This window comes from Macaca nemestrina, chromosome 9, assembly GCF_043159975.1.
Source record: "Macaca nemestrina isolate mMacNem1 chromosome 9, mMacNem.hap1, whole genome shotgun sequence".
Lineage (NCBI taxonomy): Eukaryota > Metazoa > Chordata > Mammalia > Primates > Cercopithecidae > Macaca > Macaca nemestrina.
In genome coordinates this window covers 93047580-93065750 of record NC_092133.1, presented here as the reverse complement: position 1 = coordinate 93065750, position 18171 = coordinate 93047580, and the positions used below count along the sequence as shown (strand labels likewise).

The 18171-nt window shown below is 35.6% G+C and overlaps 1 protein-coding gene across 1 annotated transcript in view; it reads left to right on the top strand.

Annotated features, from left to right (window-relative positions):
* LOC105470745 (ankyrin repeat domain-containing protein 30B-like) overlaps positions 1-18171 on the top strand; it is a 135891-nt gene that overhangs the window by 71584 nt on the left and 46136 nt on the right. The window contains exons 29-32 of the mRNA XM_071068728.1: positions 1696-1724; positions 1817-1889; positions 7683-7713; positions 10619-10691. Of these exons, the coding sequence (XP_070924829.1) occupies positions 1696-1724; positions 1817-1889; positions 7683-7713; positions 10619-10691 (206 nt within the window). The remainder of the gene's footprint in view (positions 1-1695; positions 1725-1816; positions 1890-7682; positions 7714-10618; positions 10692-18171) is intronic.

Sequence of the window (18171 nt, the reverse complement as noted above, 5' to 3'; positions counted from 1 at the left end):
GATGAATTAATGGTATCATTTCTTATATATGAATTTCTAAGATTTCTTCACTGCTTCAGAAGTAAATTTTAAAGATATTAATGAATCGAGAAGGACCTTCTCATTGTAATTAAAGCAGGTTTTTATTTAAAGTGTATTGAATACAATTTTAAGCACTTTTTTTCTAAAACACATACATGCAATATGGTCATGCATATTTAGCCTTCAAATGGGTAGACATAAATTTTGTGTGTTTTAGAGAGTTTATATCCCTGAAGTGTCTTAATTATTGATCAATTATCTCTCAATGAAAACCACATATGTAGTTGGTATTTCTAAATGTACTAAAGTGTGTCATACTGAAAAAATAAAAAAGTAGAGAAAAATGAGAGATTAAACATGTTTTATTCATGTTATTTGATGAAATGAGATATATTTCTATATCAAAGAGATGTCTGCTTTTTCTTGAAGCTAAGTTTTCTATAAGAATTTTTTCATAACAGTAGTTTAACAACTCACATGGTAGAACAGATAGAATTAGTTTTAGAAACAAAACAATTGTAATATTCATTCCTTGAACACTAAAACTGTTATTTTCAATAACCATTATTCTAACATTGAAATACGCAGGTTAATGATATGTAAAAAGCCTCTGGAAATTTACTTCTAGTTTTTGATACTTTCATATTAGAATTCTTTTTTTTTCTTTTATTGAGACAGTGTCTTGCTCTGTCATACAGGCTGGCGTGCCGTGTCATGATCTTGGCTCAGTGCAACCTCTGCCTCCTGGGTTCAAGTGATTCTTGTACCTCAGACTCCCATGTAGCTGGGAATACAGGCATGTGCCACCATACCTGGCTGATTTTTGTATTTTTAGTGGAGACTGGGTTTCGCTATTTTGTCCAGGCTGGTTTAGAACTCCTGGCCTCAAGAGATCCGCCCTCCTCAGCCTTACAAAGTGCTGGAGTTACAGGCATGAGCCACTGCACCTGGCCTGTATTGGTTTGTTAATGGGTGTGCTTGAACCTTTTTGTATAAGTGGATCAGGAAATTTTAAGAGAACTAAGCTAGAGAACCCCATCAATGTAAAAATACTTGTATTTCACAGAGGTACAAAAATGAATATGTTTATTAACTTTTATTCTATAAGTAGATATGCTGACAAATTTAGAACATTCTCTGTAATGATAAGTAAATTGTACTTTTGAAATCTCATCACAGCTTTGCAATTCCTAAATTACAGGACAAATTGAAAAACATAATAGCTACATGTAGTATATTGACATAAGTGATTCTGATGTGTTTCCTTAACAATATAATATTGCATTCTACCATTATCTTGGGTATTTATTTTTGTTGGGGGGTGGTGGGGGCATGACTTGGTCATCTTATTGAATACAACTTCTTTCCTTATACAGCAGCTTACTCTTACTTCTATTAGGATTTTTGTGCTTTAGTTATTGTCACTTTAAATATATTTTCACTGTTGAAGTCTTCACAGCATGTTTGGTGAAATCTATTTTTGAAATTTTCTTAGGTATATTTCTGTCAAGTAGGCATGTTAACAAATACAATCACCCAAAAGAACCCAAAACTTAGTGTAATCCCTTTTCAATTCAAGCATGAGGATTCATCTTCATATTCACACTGTATGAATGTTTGGTAGGCTTTGACAGGCTTGCATATAATCAATTATATACGTCCCTTTTCTTTTAGAGTCTCCTCATAAAGATGGTCTTCTGAAGGTAATACCTTTTATATTTTTATCTTGAGTATTAACTACATATTTTATGAAGTATACATTATATATTAATTATTTTGTTTCCAAACCCTTTAGCCTACTTGTGGAATGAAAGTTTCTATTCCAAATAAAGCCTTAGAAGTGAAGGATATACAAACATTCAAAGCAGGTAAATTTTGTAATTTTAATTTTACTCTGGAAAGAAGAATATTAAAATATTTGAAATGCTGAGAGCCTTTTTATTCCCAATGTTGTTTTCTTTTCAAAATTTGATGGGAAAATTTGATACAAATAATGCCAATGTTAGTATTTATGTTTGAAAAAATGCCATTTACAAGCATAAGATTTAGAGATTTAAAAAAAAAAAAATCCGCTTTACTTCATGTGGTTCTACTTTAATGTCCTGATAGTATAAAGTTTCCAACTTGCAATTTCTGTATGTGCTTGGTTTCAAGGCAGGTGAAATTTGAGACTGTCAAATATTTGCAGTGGTTCAAATACTGACTGGAATTCTGGTAATTACCTAGAGGAAAATTTCACTTGCTGACATGACAGCTATGAGTGTTGTCACTCTGAGAATCTAAAGAAAATCAGTTTTTTTTTTTAATTAGCTGACTGAATGTGTGTGTGAGTGTGACTTATAATATTAAAAAGTAAATCAAGCAATCATTCCTTGATGACTCTTTGCTACACAGTGTTTTAGAAGAGTGACTCCAAAGCATTTGGCCTTGGTGTCTTTTTATGCTACTGTAATTAATTGCCTAGAGGTACAAAACAGCCTGAATTAGTTTTTTGTTGTCATTTCCATGCATGTTTAAAACATTTTACAACAGGCTGTGCACGGTGGCACATGCCTGTAATCCTAGCATTTTGGGAGACCAAGGCAGGCAAGTAACTTAAGGTCAGGAGTCCCAGACCAGCCTGGTCAACATAGTGAATCCCCGTCTCTACTAACAATAACAAAAAATAGCCAGTTGTGGTGGTGGGTGCCTGTAATCTCAGCTACTCTGGAGGCTGAGGCAGGAGAATCGCTTGAACCTAGGAGGCAGAAGTTACAGTGAGCTGAGGTTGTGCCCCTTTAGCCTGAGTGACAGAGTGAGATTCCATCTCAAAAAGCAAACAAAAAAACAAAAATTCTCAACATATGTGTGCGGTTATAGACTATATGTAGAATTTGTTTTCTTGTCTTATTGTACTGTACATATTATATTGGAACTTCCTTTTTTGTTTACTTATCATATATTTTAGTTGTACTTAATGCAATTAGCTCCACTTTGATTTGAGGCCTCATAGTTTGTCATTTTAACTCTGAAAGCATTTAATTAGGCTGTCTTTCATAGCCACTAAAAGTCAACATTAAATGACAGCTTGTATCAGAGAGCTTTTATTGAAGTGGGAGTATTTACTGCTTCAATTAATGTTAAAAATTAAAGTGAAAATATTTAACATACAGGAATACATTTTAAATATTTATCTTTTTGGAGACAGAGTTTCACTCTTTCGCTCCTGCTGGAGTGCAATGGCGTGATCTCAGCTCACTACCACCTCTGCCTCCCAGACTCAAGTATTTCTCCTGCATCAACATCCCAAGTACAAATACTCATTTGTACCAGTCACTAGAAAAGCAAATGTGATTAGTGTGATTAGCTTAGAATCATTTCTTGTTTTGTAGATGAGATGGGAGTAATGGGATAATAAATATATAAATTAACTTGTGTTTCTGTAGCAAGAAAGAATAAATAATGGTTATGTGTAGGAAGCCAGCAATGTTTTCTGCAGGGATTCATTGGAATTGTTTGAGGAGCAGTGTCCCAAGATTAGATTAAAGTATTAGGGCATACTGGTCATGGTACAAACCAGAGATTTGCAAACTTCTCCTGTAAAGGGCCAAACAGGAAATATGTTAGGTGATGTGGTCTCTATCACAGCTTTCCAACTCTGCCATTGTAGCATGAAAGCAGTCATAGATAGTGTGTGAGGAAATAGGCATGATTGTACTCCAATAAAACTTTGTCTAAAAACCATTTGGTGAGCTGAATTTGGAATTCCATAACCATGGGTTATGGAATACAACAGTTTGCATTAGGTCCCTTAATTGAGCCTGCGATACCGAGGCTCCACTAACTTTAAGCAGCTTTTTCAATACTTTTATATACTGTTTCTGCTGATAATTGTTGTCCCATGATGGAACCCTAGCCTGAACAATTCTCCCGGAACTTGGAAATCCTGAGTGGGCACCAATGACTTACTGACTCACTTACTGCGCAGTCCTTTTCACCTTCATTTTTGAGTGGTCCGTCGTGATCCTTTTGCAGCATTCATCTTGCGGGTCACCACCTGCGGGTTCCATCCTGTGGAACCTGACCTAGCAAGGGATGAGAGACGTACACTGAAACAGATATTTTGCCTGTCAGTGCGGCTCAGGGGCTTTGCTGCCTGAGTCTGCATTGTTGGCTCGATGAGGTGGCAGAGTTCGCATTATTTAGTACAGAGTAAATGACAAAGATCTCGAATAAACACCACTAGAGTGTAATTAACATTGCTGACCCCCAGTACAGAGCAATCATGCACCCTCGGATGATCAAAGTTTGGTCTTAGGACCACGTGAGTAAACAAGCTATTTGGATAAACTCTGCCACATTCCCTAGATGTTTGCTATATTGCTATCAACTCAAAGTAAAGAGGATTAGGCTACTTTCAGCCAAATCATTTACTGAAGCTATGCAACCCCACCGGCCTTCCAAGAAGGTTTGTGTCTATTTTCTATAACCATCTTGATAATTTTTCTAACCACTTTGTCCGATCCCCTACAGGTAGGGTTTCTTTTTCCCTGTGAAAGCCATCAGTTAAGGGGCCATGTCTAACTAGGAAATATAAATATAAAATAAATAAGTTTGTATTTCCAGTGGCAATGGAAAGATAAAGCAAATGCAGAAAAGAGGTACAGTTAATATGATTTACTGATTATTGAGTTTAAAAAGCTAGGGGAGAGAAAAAATCTCAGGTCATTCATAAGTTTCCACGTGGGGAATGCTCATGGGGAAGGAGTCAGAAATTGTCAGGTCAACAGAAAAGTGCAAACAATCATGGGACAGACCAACAATTTTCTTCACATATTGAGTTCAATGAAACATTTATGTGGGATATTTTCAGTAGGTAATTGGATTATTATAGGTATTTCTAGCTGGAGATAGAACTCTGGTTGGAGATGCAGGCTTAGAATAATTTTATTATAATTTTTAGACAAAGCCATAGATCTCAATGAGTATATCCATGATGCAGAAGATGTAGAATAAGAGGAAAGCCATTGACAAAACCCTGGAAATATCAACATTTTACAGAGTCAAAGGACTTCGTAAAGGAGACTGAACAGTGGCTAATGAAAAGTAGGAGAGGAGTGAGAGAAAATGATGTGGCAAATTTCTTTTAAATGTGAGAATTTCAAGCAGTGAGATTACTGAAAAGTCAATTGGAGTTAACTTACAAGTTCTGCAGTGATAATCTGTTCAAAAGAATTATTTTAGAGTTGTTAGGTACACTGTTGATGTGGTTAATATTTCTGGTGTCCAAGAAGAAATCTCCCAAGATCCTACCTAATGCTTTGCAACTGAAGCAGTCAACATACCCAGGGTCTGGAAAATTGTCTAGACTGGGGAGTATGCGTGCCAGCATTTTTCCAGAATTGTCAAAACCTAAGGGTCTTGTATAAGGAAAAGTGCTGTCTTTTTTATGTGCTTCTTGTGGAGAGTGGAGATCTGTATTCTCTTTCTCTCTCTCTCTCTCTCTCTCTCTCTCTCTCTCTCTCTCTCTCTCACACACACACACACACACACACACACACACAGACATACACATGTACAGTAATCAGCCTTATCCACGGGGAGTATTTTCTAAGACACCCACTGGATGTCTGAAACTGTGGATAGTATGGAACCCTATACATCCATGTTTTTTTAAATATGTGCATATTTATGATAAAGTTTAATTCATAAATTAGGCACAGTGAGAGATTAACAATAAGTCATAATAAAACAATAACAACATATTGTATTCAAAGTTAGGTGAATGTGGTCTCTCAAAGTGTCTTGTATTGTACTCACCCTTCTTGTTCGTGTGATGATTGTGAAATGATATAATGCCTGTGTGATGAGATGAAGTCAGGTGAATGAGGTAGGTGCTGTCATGTGGTGTTAGGCTACTATTTATTTCTGGCTATCTGACTATACATCAGAAGGAGGATCATCTGCTTCACGTGACCCTGGATCATTGAGCCATGATAATGTTGATGGTTGGGATTTTGATGACAGACCATTTTGATGACTAATGGGCAGTTAGCTTATACAAAGGGATGATTCATGACCTGGGTGAGATGGAACAGCATGTCTTAATATTTCATCATACTCCTTAGAATGACACCTTATTTAGAACTTATGATTTATATATTTCTGGAATTCCCCATTTAATATTTTTGGACTATGGTTGACCATGAGTAACTGAAATTACAGAAATCAAAACCATGGATATTATATTTTGAAATATATGTTTGGTCTTCAACACTGTTTTGTGGCATACAACTCATAAAATGTTTAGAATCTCCAAAGTGATGTCTTTGTATGCTAATAATTGAGTGGTGGCTGGCAATCCCTAGGTAGCTTCAGGATAGGAGCTGGTCACAAAAAAGAACAAGGCATGATTAGGGTGTTGGGACTTTCAGCTCCACCCCTCAACCTCCTAGAGGTGAGATGAGTTGAAGGTTATATCGATTACCAGTGGCCACAGATTTTTTCATTCATGCCTATGTAGTAAAGCTGTTCAAGAACCCAGAAGGACTGGGATCAGAGACCTTCCAGAAAGCTGAATGTATGGAAGTGTTTGGAGGCAGATGTGCCCTGGGAGGGCATGGAAGCTCCATGCTCCTTCCCCTATAACTTGCCGTATGCATCTCTTCATGTGTCTCCTTTATAATACCCTTTATAATAAACTGGTAAGTATGTTTCCTTTAGGATTTGGGGCACTCTAGCATGTTAATCCAACCCAAAGATGAAGTTGTGAGGACCCCAACATGAAACCAGACGGTTAGATGTTTCAGAGATCCAGATTTGCAACTGGTGTGGGAGGGCAGTCTTGTGAGACTGAGCCCTCAGACTATGGGATCTGAGACTCTTTCTAGATAGACAGTGTTGGAATTAAATAGGGGACAACCAGCTGGTTTCTGGTACAGAATTGGTTGCTTATTTATTGGTGGAGAAAATCCTCCAACATTTGGTCACAGATGTCTTCTGTTTTAATGATGGTGGTGTGAGAACAGAGGGAAATCACGTTGTGTGTCTTTCTACACATAGAGCAGATAAAGAGAGACTACTGTATACTCTGTTCTAACTGCTCCAAGTTCATTTATCAAGAAATTATACTTTCTAAGGTTGATACTGTCTGCTTATACTAATTCTGCTAATAATACAGTTTTCTGTCAGTCTTAAAGGGTTCTGTTTGGATTATGACTCTTTGTACACTGTAGTTCACTTGCAGATATCAAATTGTGATAAATTCTGTTTTTCCTTGCATTTGAGATCTATAAAAGAAGGGAAATAAACATTCTTAATGCATTAATTTCATAATAGTATACTTAATAATAATTTCACTATAGTCTCGATGTATGGTCCCAAATAAATGCTTTATAATAAATCATCTGAGTCTTTGTAACAAAGCATTGGAGTATTATGCTTTTTAAACCAAGACCTGAATTATGCATGAAAGTGTGCATGATTCTTTTAAACTAAGTTGAAGACTCGTGATGTCTCCCAGGCTGCTTTCAGACTCCTGAGCTCCTCAGATGATCCTCCTGCCTCACCTTCAAAGTAGCTGGGATTATAGACATGTGCCATCATGCCCTCTTATGTTTTTAATATTCTGTATCTTTTATTTATCTTTGTTGATTTAATGTATTTACTTTTTTCTTTAATAGTGGATGTGAGTTCTGTAGAGTCTACATTCAGGTAAGACTTTGCTGTTTTTTAAAATGTATATGTTAACTCAGAAAATACAGAGAAAAGAGACCACTATCTGTCGAGTATTCTACTCTAGGCTAGACAACGTATTATGTGCTTAATATTTATCATCTCATGTAGTCATCACACAGCTTTGGAAAACATCTGTGCTACTGTCACCTACTTTGTATTAATGAGGCAAATGTGGTTCAGAGAGGTTGATTAATTAGCCTATGATTTCATAGCTAAAAAGTAGCTGACCCTTAAGTTTGCCATCAGCCTACCTTGCTCCCAAATCCCTTCTCTTCCCTCTCGGCATAGATTGCTGGAGACCTATGTATCACTAGGATCAAGGTATAGGTCCAGATGGGATCAATTCACAAAGTCACATTTTGTTATACGTTAACTCATTTTAGAGATTTCCCTTAGAACACTGGTTAATCCAAGACTTTGTTTTAACATGTTTAACAGTTAGAGTGGTAACCAGTACCTTGATTTATCATCAAAGTTTTTAGAGCAGATCTGACTTAGCTGTGGTGACAAGACATAGGTTTTTGTTTCATAAGCGAGACCAGGTAAATCCTATAGATGAATTATTTTACTCTTATTGGAGAATATCTACATAGAAATATGTTAATCATATTTAGAGGCTATTTCTTATAGATTTCTCGGTTTACTGACTTCCCAGCTTAGTTTTTCTTCAAAGCAGTACCCTGCCTAGTTGCATGCACTCTTCTTTTTTTTGCTAGAGTCTGTTTTTCTTCTTCCATGACTTTTCTATGATCTTTTCCTGATTACTTTCTTCTCTGCTTTCCTTGGTGTTCTTTTCTTCTATTATTTTATTGCTTTCTACCAGCCCCATTTTTCTATAGGTAAAATTAAAAGTACATGGAATTTTAGGATTTTAAGGACTCTTGGAGACTAATCAAAATACTTTCACATTTCAACCTGTATTTAATATCCTGGAAAAATGGTTGTTCAGATGGAGAGTCTGAAACTCAAAGTGACCTATTTAAATATAGGAGGTAACAAGTAATATTTAAACTCATTTCAAAGCCCATTACTCTTGTTTTTATATCACCATGTAAGTGAGTGTTTGAATAATAGAAAGGAAGAGGAAATGGGTCGAATTAAACAAATTGAAAAGGATAAGAATGGAATTAGCTGGAGAACCCAGTGGAAGTAGGTAACAAGGGAATTAGCAGGGAAAGGCCAAGTCTGAAGAGAAATAATCCCAGGATTGGTAGGAGTAAGGGTTTTACCAAAGAGATCAGAGTGTTGGATCTTATGACAAGTTTGATGAAGATAAATTAGAACAAACACAGTAGACATTGGGAGTTATCTAGAAAGGCATATTAAATATGGTACAAAAGAAGTCCTGAATAGGTCACTGCTTTTTTGCTTGTTTAATTGGAAGAATAGACAAGCTTCAAGGTTTCTATGGAAAGATTTTAAAAAAAATGAGCCACTGGGAAAAGTCTCTACGATCAGATAGAAATGTGCTATTCTGTTCTTTCACCCCAAATCTTACTGGAGAGGCTTAGAGCCCCTTGAGTGCTAGGAGATTGAAGGTTGCTGAATTACATAGATCTGTGGCCCAAGGCAGGTGTCCCCTTCCCTTTGCCTCTTTTTCCAAGCCTCTGATGTTGTAACCATGTACATGTAAAACAGGGGTAAGATTGGCTATCAAATAAGTCATGGAGCTTCAGTTGGGTTTTTGATAACGTGCTTATGCTGGAGGTGAATGACTGACTGAGTCTCCATTTAGGTGTTTTCCAGGAATAGGTAAATTCAGAACTTCTTGGTTGGTCATTGAGTTTATCTTTTCATGTATACACAGAAAGAAAGATCTGGAAGTGGGTGCCACTATATATAGTGAAAGTGTCTTTCACTTCCACATCTTTCTTCTGCAGGGCTTCATGGCGGTCTCCAACCTTTAAATATTCAGCTCATCAAAGCACAGATAGTAATCTTTAAATAGAATATTTAAAGGTTGGAGACTGCCATGAAGCTCTGCAGAAGAAAGATGTGGAAGTGAGACACTTTCACTATATATAGTGGCTCCCACTTCCAGATCTTTCTCTCTGTGTATATACGGTACTTAGAGAAATCCAATTATCAGGACTCAGTTTTTCTAGCAGTCTCTCTCCTTGGGAATAAGTACAAAGATTTTTAAGGTTTTGCTAGTTGATGTCGCCCTGAACAGGGAAGGAAAAGTATAAAATAAGTAGTTAGATTTTATTATTTTTAAAGTTTCAATTTTTGTTGAGAAAAATATTCCCAATAAGAAATATACATTTGTGATTTGACATTTGTAGGTTCAGCTTTTCAACATTTCAAATATTTCAGGGCACCCTCTGTAGTGTTTTAGGGTGAAGGAAAGCAACAGGGTCTTCTTAAGTGGTTTTTATGCTGAGAAACAATGTCATTTTCCTGTGACACAGATTAGTCTTTAAATCAGAGGTAGAGAGTGGATAAAGGACAAGGGAACTGTATCTTTCTTCCTCATTTTAGGTTATCAAGTTTGTTCCAATTTAGATATCAAAAGTTATGTCAGCCATTAAATACATTTTCAGTTCATCACTGAGGACAGTTTGTGAGGACAAGTTATTCTCAGGGTATGCCAATTATATTGGCTGTCACTATTTTTTATGAAGCTAAGAGTGAGTGTTCTTTGGATGTTATAGGTTCGGGAGGTAGAGTCAAAAATATGTAACTAAGATATTTTTTAAAAACAGAGGGCATATTTTAATTATACCAAGAAACATGATTTAATATACCGAGGACTGATCTTTCCCCAGATTTTGTTTTTTTCTTCTCATTTTTTTGGAGTGAGCACCAAGATATGAACTAGCAGATTTCCTTTTTAAATATATGAATTTGCTCCTTTATGTTGTATCTTTTTTCTCTAAAGTCCTTTTGGCAAACCGACTACTGAAAATTCACAGCCTACAAAACTTGAGGAAGACTTTAGTCTTGCTACCAAGGTAAAATGGTCTTTCGTGAAGTTGATTTTCTCAGTTGGAATCTAGTTCTGTATAGTATTTACTTTTCATGTTTTGCAGTGCTGTAAGTATCATTATTTCATGTTGGCAATATAAAGTTGGTCAGATAAAAATATTTTATAGAAATATGAGTAGTTGATTTAAACAGTTTTTTTTTTTTTTTACTTTAGTAAATAACAAATGTTTGGTAAGTACTTTGAGGGTGTGAGGGCCATAAAAAGAAAGGGCTGGAGAATATATAGTGACAGGAGCACTATATTAGAAAAAACTTTTCCACAGTAGAGAACATATAAAATCTGGTAAATTTTTATTTGGATAAGTGTACTTACTGTGAGTGTTAAAATTATCCTATTGTAACTTAAAAAAAACCTCATGCTTAAATTTATCTTTAATGGATCAAGTTACTTATTATAGTAATCAAGGAATTTCTCTGATACTGTTCAGTTCCAAAACTGTGCCATATAACATATAGGATTTTTGCACCTACTATTTTGATATCACGTAGTTTTTAGGAGAGAGCTTTGTCTCAGTTTCTCTTCTTGGTTCTTTAAATACACCAAAATAATATTAGAAGTTGTGAAAATTTATTTGGGCATGGTGGTGCATGCCTGTAGTTCCAGCTACCAAGGAGGCTGATGCAGGAGGATTTCTTGAGCCCAAGAGTTTGAAACCCGTGTGGGCAACATAGCGAGACCTTAACTCAAATTTAAAAAAAAATAGTAGAGGCCAGGCGCGGTAGCTTATGCCTGTAATCCCAGCACTTAGGGAGGCCAAGGCGGGTGGATCACGAGGTCAGGAGATCGAGGCCATCCTGGCTAACACTGTGAAACCCCGTCTCTACTAAAAAATACAAAACAAAATTAGCTGGGCATGGTGGCGGCCGCCTGTAGTCCCAGCTACTCGGGAGGCTGAAGCAGGAGAATGCCATGAACCCGGGAGGTGGAGCTTGCAGTGAGCCAAGATTGCGCCACTGCCCTCCAGCCTGGGCGACAGAGCGAGACTCCATCTCAATAAATAAATAAATAAATAAATAAATAAATAAATAAATATTAGTAGAAATTTAGAAATGTAAATTCTCTTTCTCAGAATCTGTATTACTAAGGGATGCCAGTGTGTTTTCTAAGTTATTTAATTAAAAGTATACTTTAAACTCTTCATCTAAATGAAGAACGCAGGTTTTACCCTAAGTAAACAACCAGTTCTGGAAGCAGAGACTCTTAATAAGCATATGGTAAGATTTTAATTTCAGAATTTTTAAATTGCAGTTTTTAAACATATTGTTCAAAGATCTTTGATCACATTTGAAAATTTTAAATTTCAGAAGATTTTATATTTAGTTATTTAAATAATCTTTTTGAAGTTCTTTAGTTATTTAAATAATCTTTTTGAAGCTCTTCCATCACTATGAGATACCGCAAGTTAGAAAACATACTTGCGTGCATCCTTGTGTACCCAGAATACAGTCTTGCCTATAAAAAGCATTTTAAGAGGTTTGCAATGTGAATAATAAGCAGACAATTGATTATTTTATGTAATAGAATGTTACGAGTGAGATAATATGCATAATGTATCTTATAATTAAATCTAATGAATTTCTAAATGTGGCTTAAATTTATATTTTCTTTTAATATTTAGAATGCATAAATTCACATGCATTATCTTAAGGAAATATGTCTTAAATAAGAAGACAGTAAATCAGAGATATGTAGTAACAGGAAAGAAGGTTACACTGTATTTTCTAGTATCCTCCATGTAGAATTTAGATTAAAAATATTGTAATATATTTTAGTCTCAACTCATGTTGTTTTTTTGTTTTTGAGACGGAGTCTCACTCTGTCACCCAGGCTGGAGTGCAGTGGCATGATCTTGGTTGACTGTAGCCTCTGCCTTCTTGGTTCAACCAATTCTCCTGCCTCAACCTCCTACATAAGCTGGGACTACAGGTGTGTGCCACCACGCCCAGCTAATTTTGTATTTTTAGTAGAGGCAGGGTTTCACCATGTTGGCCAGGATGGTCTCGATCCCTTGACCTCTTGATCTGCCCTCCTCGGCCTCCTAAAGTGCTGGGATTACAGGCGTGAGCCACAAAGCCCAGCCAAAACTCATGTTCTATTAAACATATGTTTTCAAGGAATACATTACTCTGAAATTCTTATTACCAATAATTTCTTCAGGTGAAAAGTTTATGAAATATTCCTTTTTAAATTTTTTCTCTCGCTGTAGTAAGACTGTTCTGGCTTTTAGGTATTGATTGAAGACCATGTTTAACTAATTGAGTGTCTTATTATATAATAATAAAATTAAAATCTTGATTACCCAGATATTAACAAAATAACTAATTATAGTGTAAATACTGATCAGCATTATGGGAATATATTATTAACAAAAGTCTGTATTTTATGTATTTTGTCACATGTCTTAGGGTAGTTGTTTCTCCTTTTCTTTCACGACTGAAGCTCATACTTGATTGACTGATCATGTCTCTTGTTTGTTTCTCCCTCCTCCGTCACCTTTTTAAAAATGATTTACCCCAGACTTTTTTCTCACAGAACACGTTTTTTCAGTATCTGCTTTTGAGGGCATCTCTGTCTCAATTGTTATTTATTTACAAGTTTCTATTTAGTTGCTACATATGATTTTCATTAATCAATCATTGCCCCCCCCATGACTTATTCTGTTTTTCTCTGTTTCTTGGAAGCAGCAGAATTTATACAGTTATTTATACTTAGCTTTTTGCCACACAGAATAGAAACAACCTATACCATTTTAAGGCAAACCCAGTTAAACAAGGTACTATTAAAAACTAAAGTCTCACATTTTTCCACGCAAGAGGTAACTAATACAACTGTAAATTGTGAAGAGATATTTCAAAATATAACATGTAATTTTTAAATTTTAATTTTTTCTGTAATACTATAAACTATGTAAGGGTAAATTTTTGTCCTAGGTTATTTTGGTTAAAAAATTATCTAATGGATGCCACCATATTTATATAATAATAAATTAGATGAAGGGGATGATAGGAAATAAGTCATTGAAGAAGGGTAAGATAATCATAGAGACTACATGAGAGAGTCAAGATGAGACAGATTTTTATAAATACACAGCAAAAATATTGGTTTCAATGAGAGCAGGAACTCTAATAAAAGATATGATATAAATTATTTAAAATAAAAATTAAGAAAACATAGCCAGCTAATAAATTATAGCTCAGGTGTTTTTGAGTGACTTATAGCTGATTTTAATAAAAAACTGGAAGAAAACATAAGGACAAGTACAGGTAAGAGCAATTTGTTGTACTCTTTAAAATACCTAGTAGAGAATAATTTGAATGATTCTAACATAAAGGAAAGATACATACTTAAGGCGATTAATATCTCAATTATTCTGATTTGATTATGTGAATGTATTAAGTGATAATATGTACCCCTAAAACGTGTACATTTATAGTGTGTCAACAAAAAATTTATAAACAAGGCATGAAAATTTAATTCTCACTTCTTTTAGTAACTTTATGTTTTATATTTAATGTAGCCATACTTATATTAATATAGAATGCAAAGTAAAATCTGTTTTAGGCCTTGTCAGCTTTATTATGAATTACTAATTTTGATTCTTTGGTTTCTGATTTCAGATTTCTAACTTAATATTTGACATATCCTTAAGTTATTTAACTAATTTATCTCATTCTTTGATATAACCTTGGCAGCTGTTTAGAATATTTTTGATAATAGAGTATAAATAAATAAGCATTTTATTTAAACTTGTTATTAAAATTAAATTTTCTGATCATATGAAGAAGATTTTTCTTCTGTGTCTCTTAAAAGAGAAAAATCTCTTTTAAGCTTCAGTACACTGAAATAAATAAATGGAGAAATTAGTAATCTCTAGAAATATTCTGAGATTTTTGCTCATAATATCTATGTGATGGTACTATATACACACATCAAATGAATGTAATCAACATTGGTGAATTTTTTAAAGTACCTATTATTATAGAATATGCAAGGGAATATGTATATTATAGAATATGCAAGGGAAGATTGATAACAGAGTAAACAAACTTATCATTGGAAGAATACTTTTTCCTTTTATTTTATTTTATTTTTTTATTTTTTATTATTATTATACTTTAAGTTCTAGGGTACATGTGCATAACGTGCAGGTTTGTTACATATGTATACATGTGCCATGTTGGTGTGCTGCACCCATCAACTCATCAGCACACATCAACTCGTCATTTACATCAGGTATAACTCCCAATGCAATGCCTCCCCCTCCCCCCTCCCCGTGATAGGCCCTGGTGTGTGATGTTCCCCTTCCCGAGTCCAACTGATCTCATTGTTCAGTTCCCACCTATGAGTGAGAACATGCGGTGTTTGGTTTTCTGTTCTTGCGATAGTTTGCTGAGAATGATGGTTTTCAGCTGCACCCATGTCCCTACAAAGGACACAAACTCATCCTGTTTTATGGCTGCAGAGTATTCCATGGTGTGTATGTGCCACATTTTCTTAATCCAGCCTGTCACTGATGGACATTTGGGTTGATTCCAAGTCTTTGCTGTTGTGAATAGTGCCGCAATAAACATACGTGTTCATGTGTCTTTATAGCAGCATGATTTATAATCCTTTGGGTATATACCCAGTAATGGGATGGCTGGGTCATATGGTACTTCTAGTTCTAGATCCTTGAGGAATCGCCATACTGTTTTCCATAATGGTTGAACTAGTTTACAATCCCAAAAATAGTGTAAAAGCGTTCCTATTTCTCCACATCCTCTCCAGCACCTGTTGTTTCCTGACTTTTTAATGATTGCCATTCTAACTGGTGTGAGATGGTATCTCATTGTGGTTTTGATTTGCATTTCTCTGATGGCCAGTGATGATGAGCAGTTTTTCATGTGTCTGTTGGCTGTATGAGTGTCTTCTTTTGAGAACTGTCTGTTCATATCCTTTGCCCACTTTTTGATGGGGTTGTTTGTTTTTTTCTTGTAAATTTGTTTGAGTTCTTTGTAGGTTCTGGATATTAGTCCTTTGTCAGGTGAGTAGATTGCAAAAATTTTCTCCCCTTCTGTAGGATGCCTGTTCACTCTGATGGTAGTTTCTTTTGCTGTGCAGAAGCTCTTTAGTTTAATGAGATCCTATTTGTCAATTTTGGCTTTTGCTGCCATTGCTTTTGGTGTTTTAGACATGAAGTCCTTGCCCATGCCTATGTCCTGAATGGTATTACCTAGGTTTTCTTCTAGGGTTTTTATGGTATTAGGTGTAACATTGAAGTCTCTAATCCATCTTGAATTAATTTTCGTATAAGGAGTAAGGAAAGGATCCAGTTTCAGCTTTCTACTTATGGCTAGCCAATTTTCCCAGCACCATTTATTAAATAGGGAATCCTTTCCCCATTTCTTGTTTCTCTCAGGTTTGTCAAAGATCAGATGGCTGTAGATGTGTGGTATTATTTCTGAGGACTCTGTTCTGTTCCATCGGTCTATATCTCTGTTTTGGTACCAGTACCATACTGTTTTGGTTACTGTAGCCTTGTAGTATAGTTTGAAGTCAGGTAGCGTGATGCCTCCAGCTTTGTTCTCTTGACTTCGGATTGTCTTGGCAATACGGGCTCTTTTTTGGTTCCATATGAAGTTTAAAGTGGTTTTTTCCAATTCTGTGAAGAAACTCATTGGTAACTTGATGGGGATGGCATTGAATCTATAAAAAACCTTGGGCAGTATGGCCATTTTCACGATATTGATTCTTCCTATCCATGAGCATGATATGTTCTTCCATTTGTTTGTGTCCTCTTTTATTTCACTGAGCAGTGGTTTGTAGTTCTCCTTGAAGAGGTCCTTTACATCCCTTGTAAGTGGGATTCCTAGCTATTTTATTCTCTTTGAAGCAATTGTGAATGGAAGTTCATTCATGATTTGGCTGTCTGTTACTGGTATATAGAATGCTTGTGATTTTTGCACATTAATTTTGTATCCTGAGACTTTGCTGAAGTTGCTTATCAGTTTAAGGAGATTTGGGGCTGAGACAATGGGGTTTTCTAAATATACAATCATGTCATCTGCAAACAGGGACAGTTTGACTTCTTCTTTTCCTAACTGAATACCCTTGATTTCTTTCTCTTGCCTAATTGCCCTAGCCAGAACTTCCAACACTATGCTGAATAGAAGTGGTGAGAGAAGGCATCCCTGTCTTGTGCCAGTTTTCAAAGGGAATTTTTCCAGTTTTTGCATTCAGTATGATATTGGCTGTGGGTTTGTCATAAATAGCTCTTATTATTTTGAGATACGTTTCATCAATTCCGAACTTATTGAGCGTTTTTAGCATGCAGGGCTGTTGAATTTTGTCAAAGGCCTTTTCTGCATCAATTGAGACAATCATGTGGTTTTTGTCTTTGGTTCTGTTTATATGCTGGATTACGTTTATTGATTTGCGTATGTTGAACCAGCCTTGCATCGCAGGGATGAAGCCCACTTGATCATGGTGGATAAGCTTTTTGATGTGCAGCTGCATCCGGTTTGCCAGTATTTTATTGAGGATTTTTGCATCGATGTTCATCAGGGATATTGGTCTAAAATTCTCTTTTTTTGTTGTGTCTCTGCCAGGCTTTGGTATCAGGATGATGTTGGCCTCGTAAAATGAGTTAGGGTGGATTCCTTCTTTTTCTATTGATTGGAATAGTTTCAGAAGGAATGGTACCAGCTCCTCCTTGTACCTCTGATAGAATTCAGCTGTGAATCCATCTGGTTCTGGACTTTGGTTGGTAGACTATTAATTATTGCCTCAATTTTAGAGCCTGCTATTGGTCTATTCAGGGATTCAGCTTCTTCCTGATTTAGTCTTGGGAGAGTGTAAGTGTCCAGGAAATTATCCATTTCTTCTAGATTTTCCAGTTTATTTGCATAGAGGTGTTTATAGTATTCTCTGATGGTAGTTTGTATTTCTGTGGGGTCAGTGGTGATATCTCCTTTATCATATTTTATTGCATCTATTTGATTCTGCTCTCCTTTCTTCTTTATTAGTCTTGCTAGTGGTCTATCAATTTTGTTGATCTTTTCAAAATACCAACTCCTGGATTCATTGTTTTTTGGAGGGTTTTTTGTGTCTCTATCTCCTTCAGTTCTGCTCTAATCTTAGTTATTTCTTGCCTCCTGCTAGCTTTTGAATGTGTTTGCTCTTGCTTCTCTAGTTCTTTTAATTGCGATGTTAGAGTGTCAATTTTAGATCTTTCCAGCTTTCTCTTGTGGGCATTTAGTGCTATAAATTTCCCTCTACACACTGCTTTAAATGTGTCCCAGAGATTCTGGTATGTTGTATCTTTTTTCTCATTGGTTTCAAATAACATCTATATTTCTGCCTTCATTTCGTTATGTACCCAGTAGTCTTCAGGAGCAGGTTTTTCAGTTTCCATGTAGTTGAGGGGTTTTGATTGAGTTTCTTAGTTCTGAGTTGTGGTTTGATTG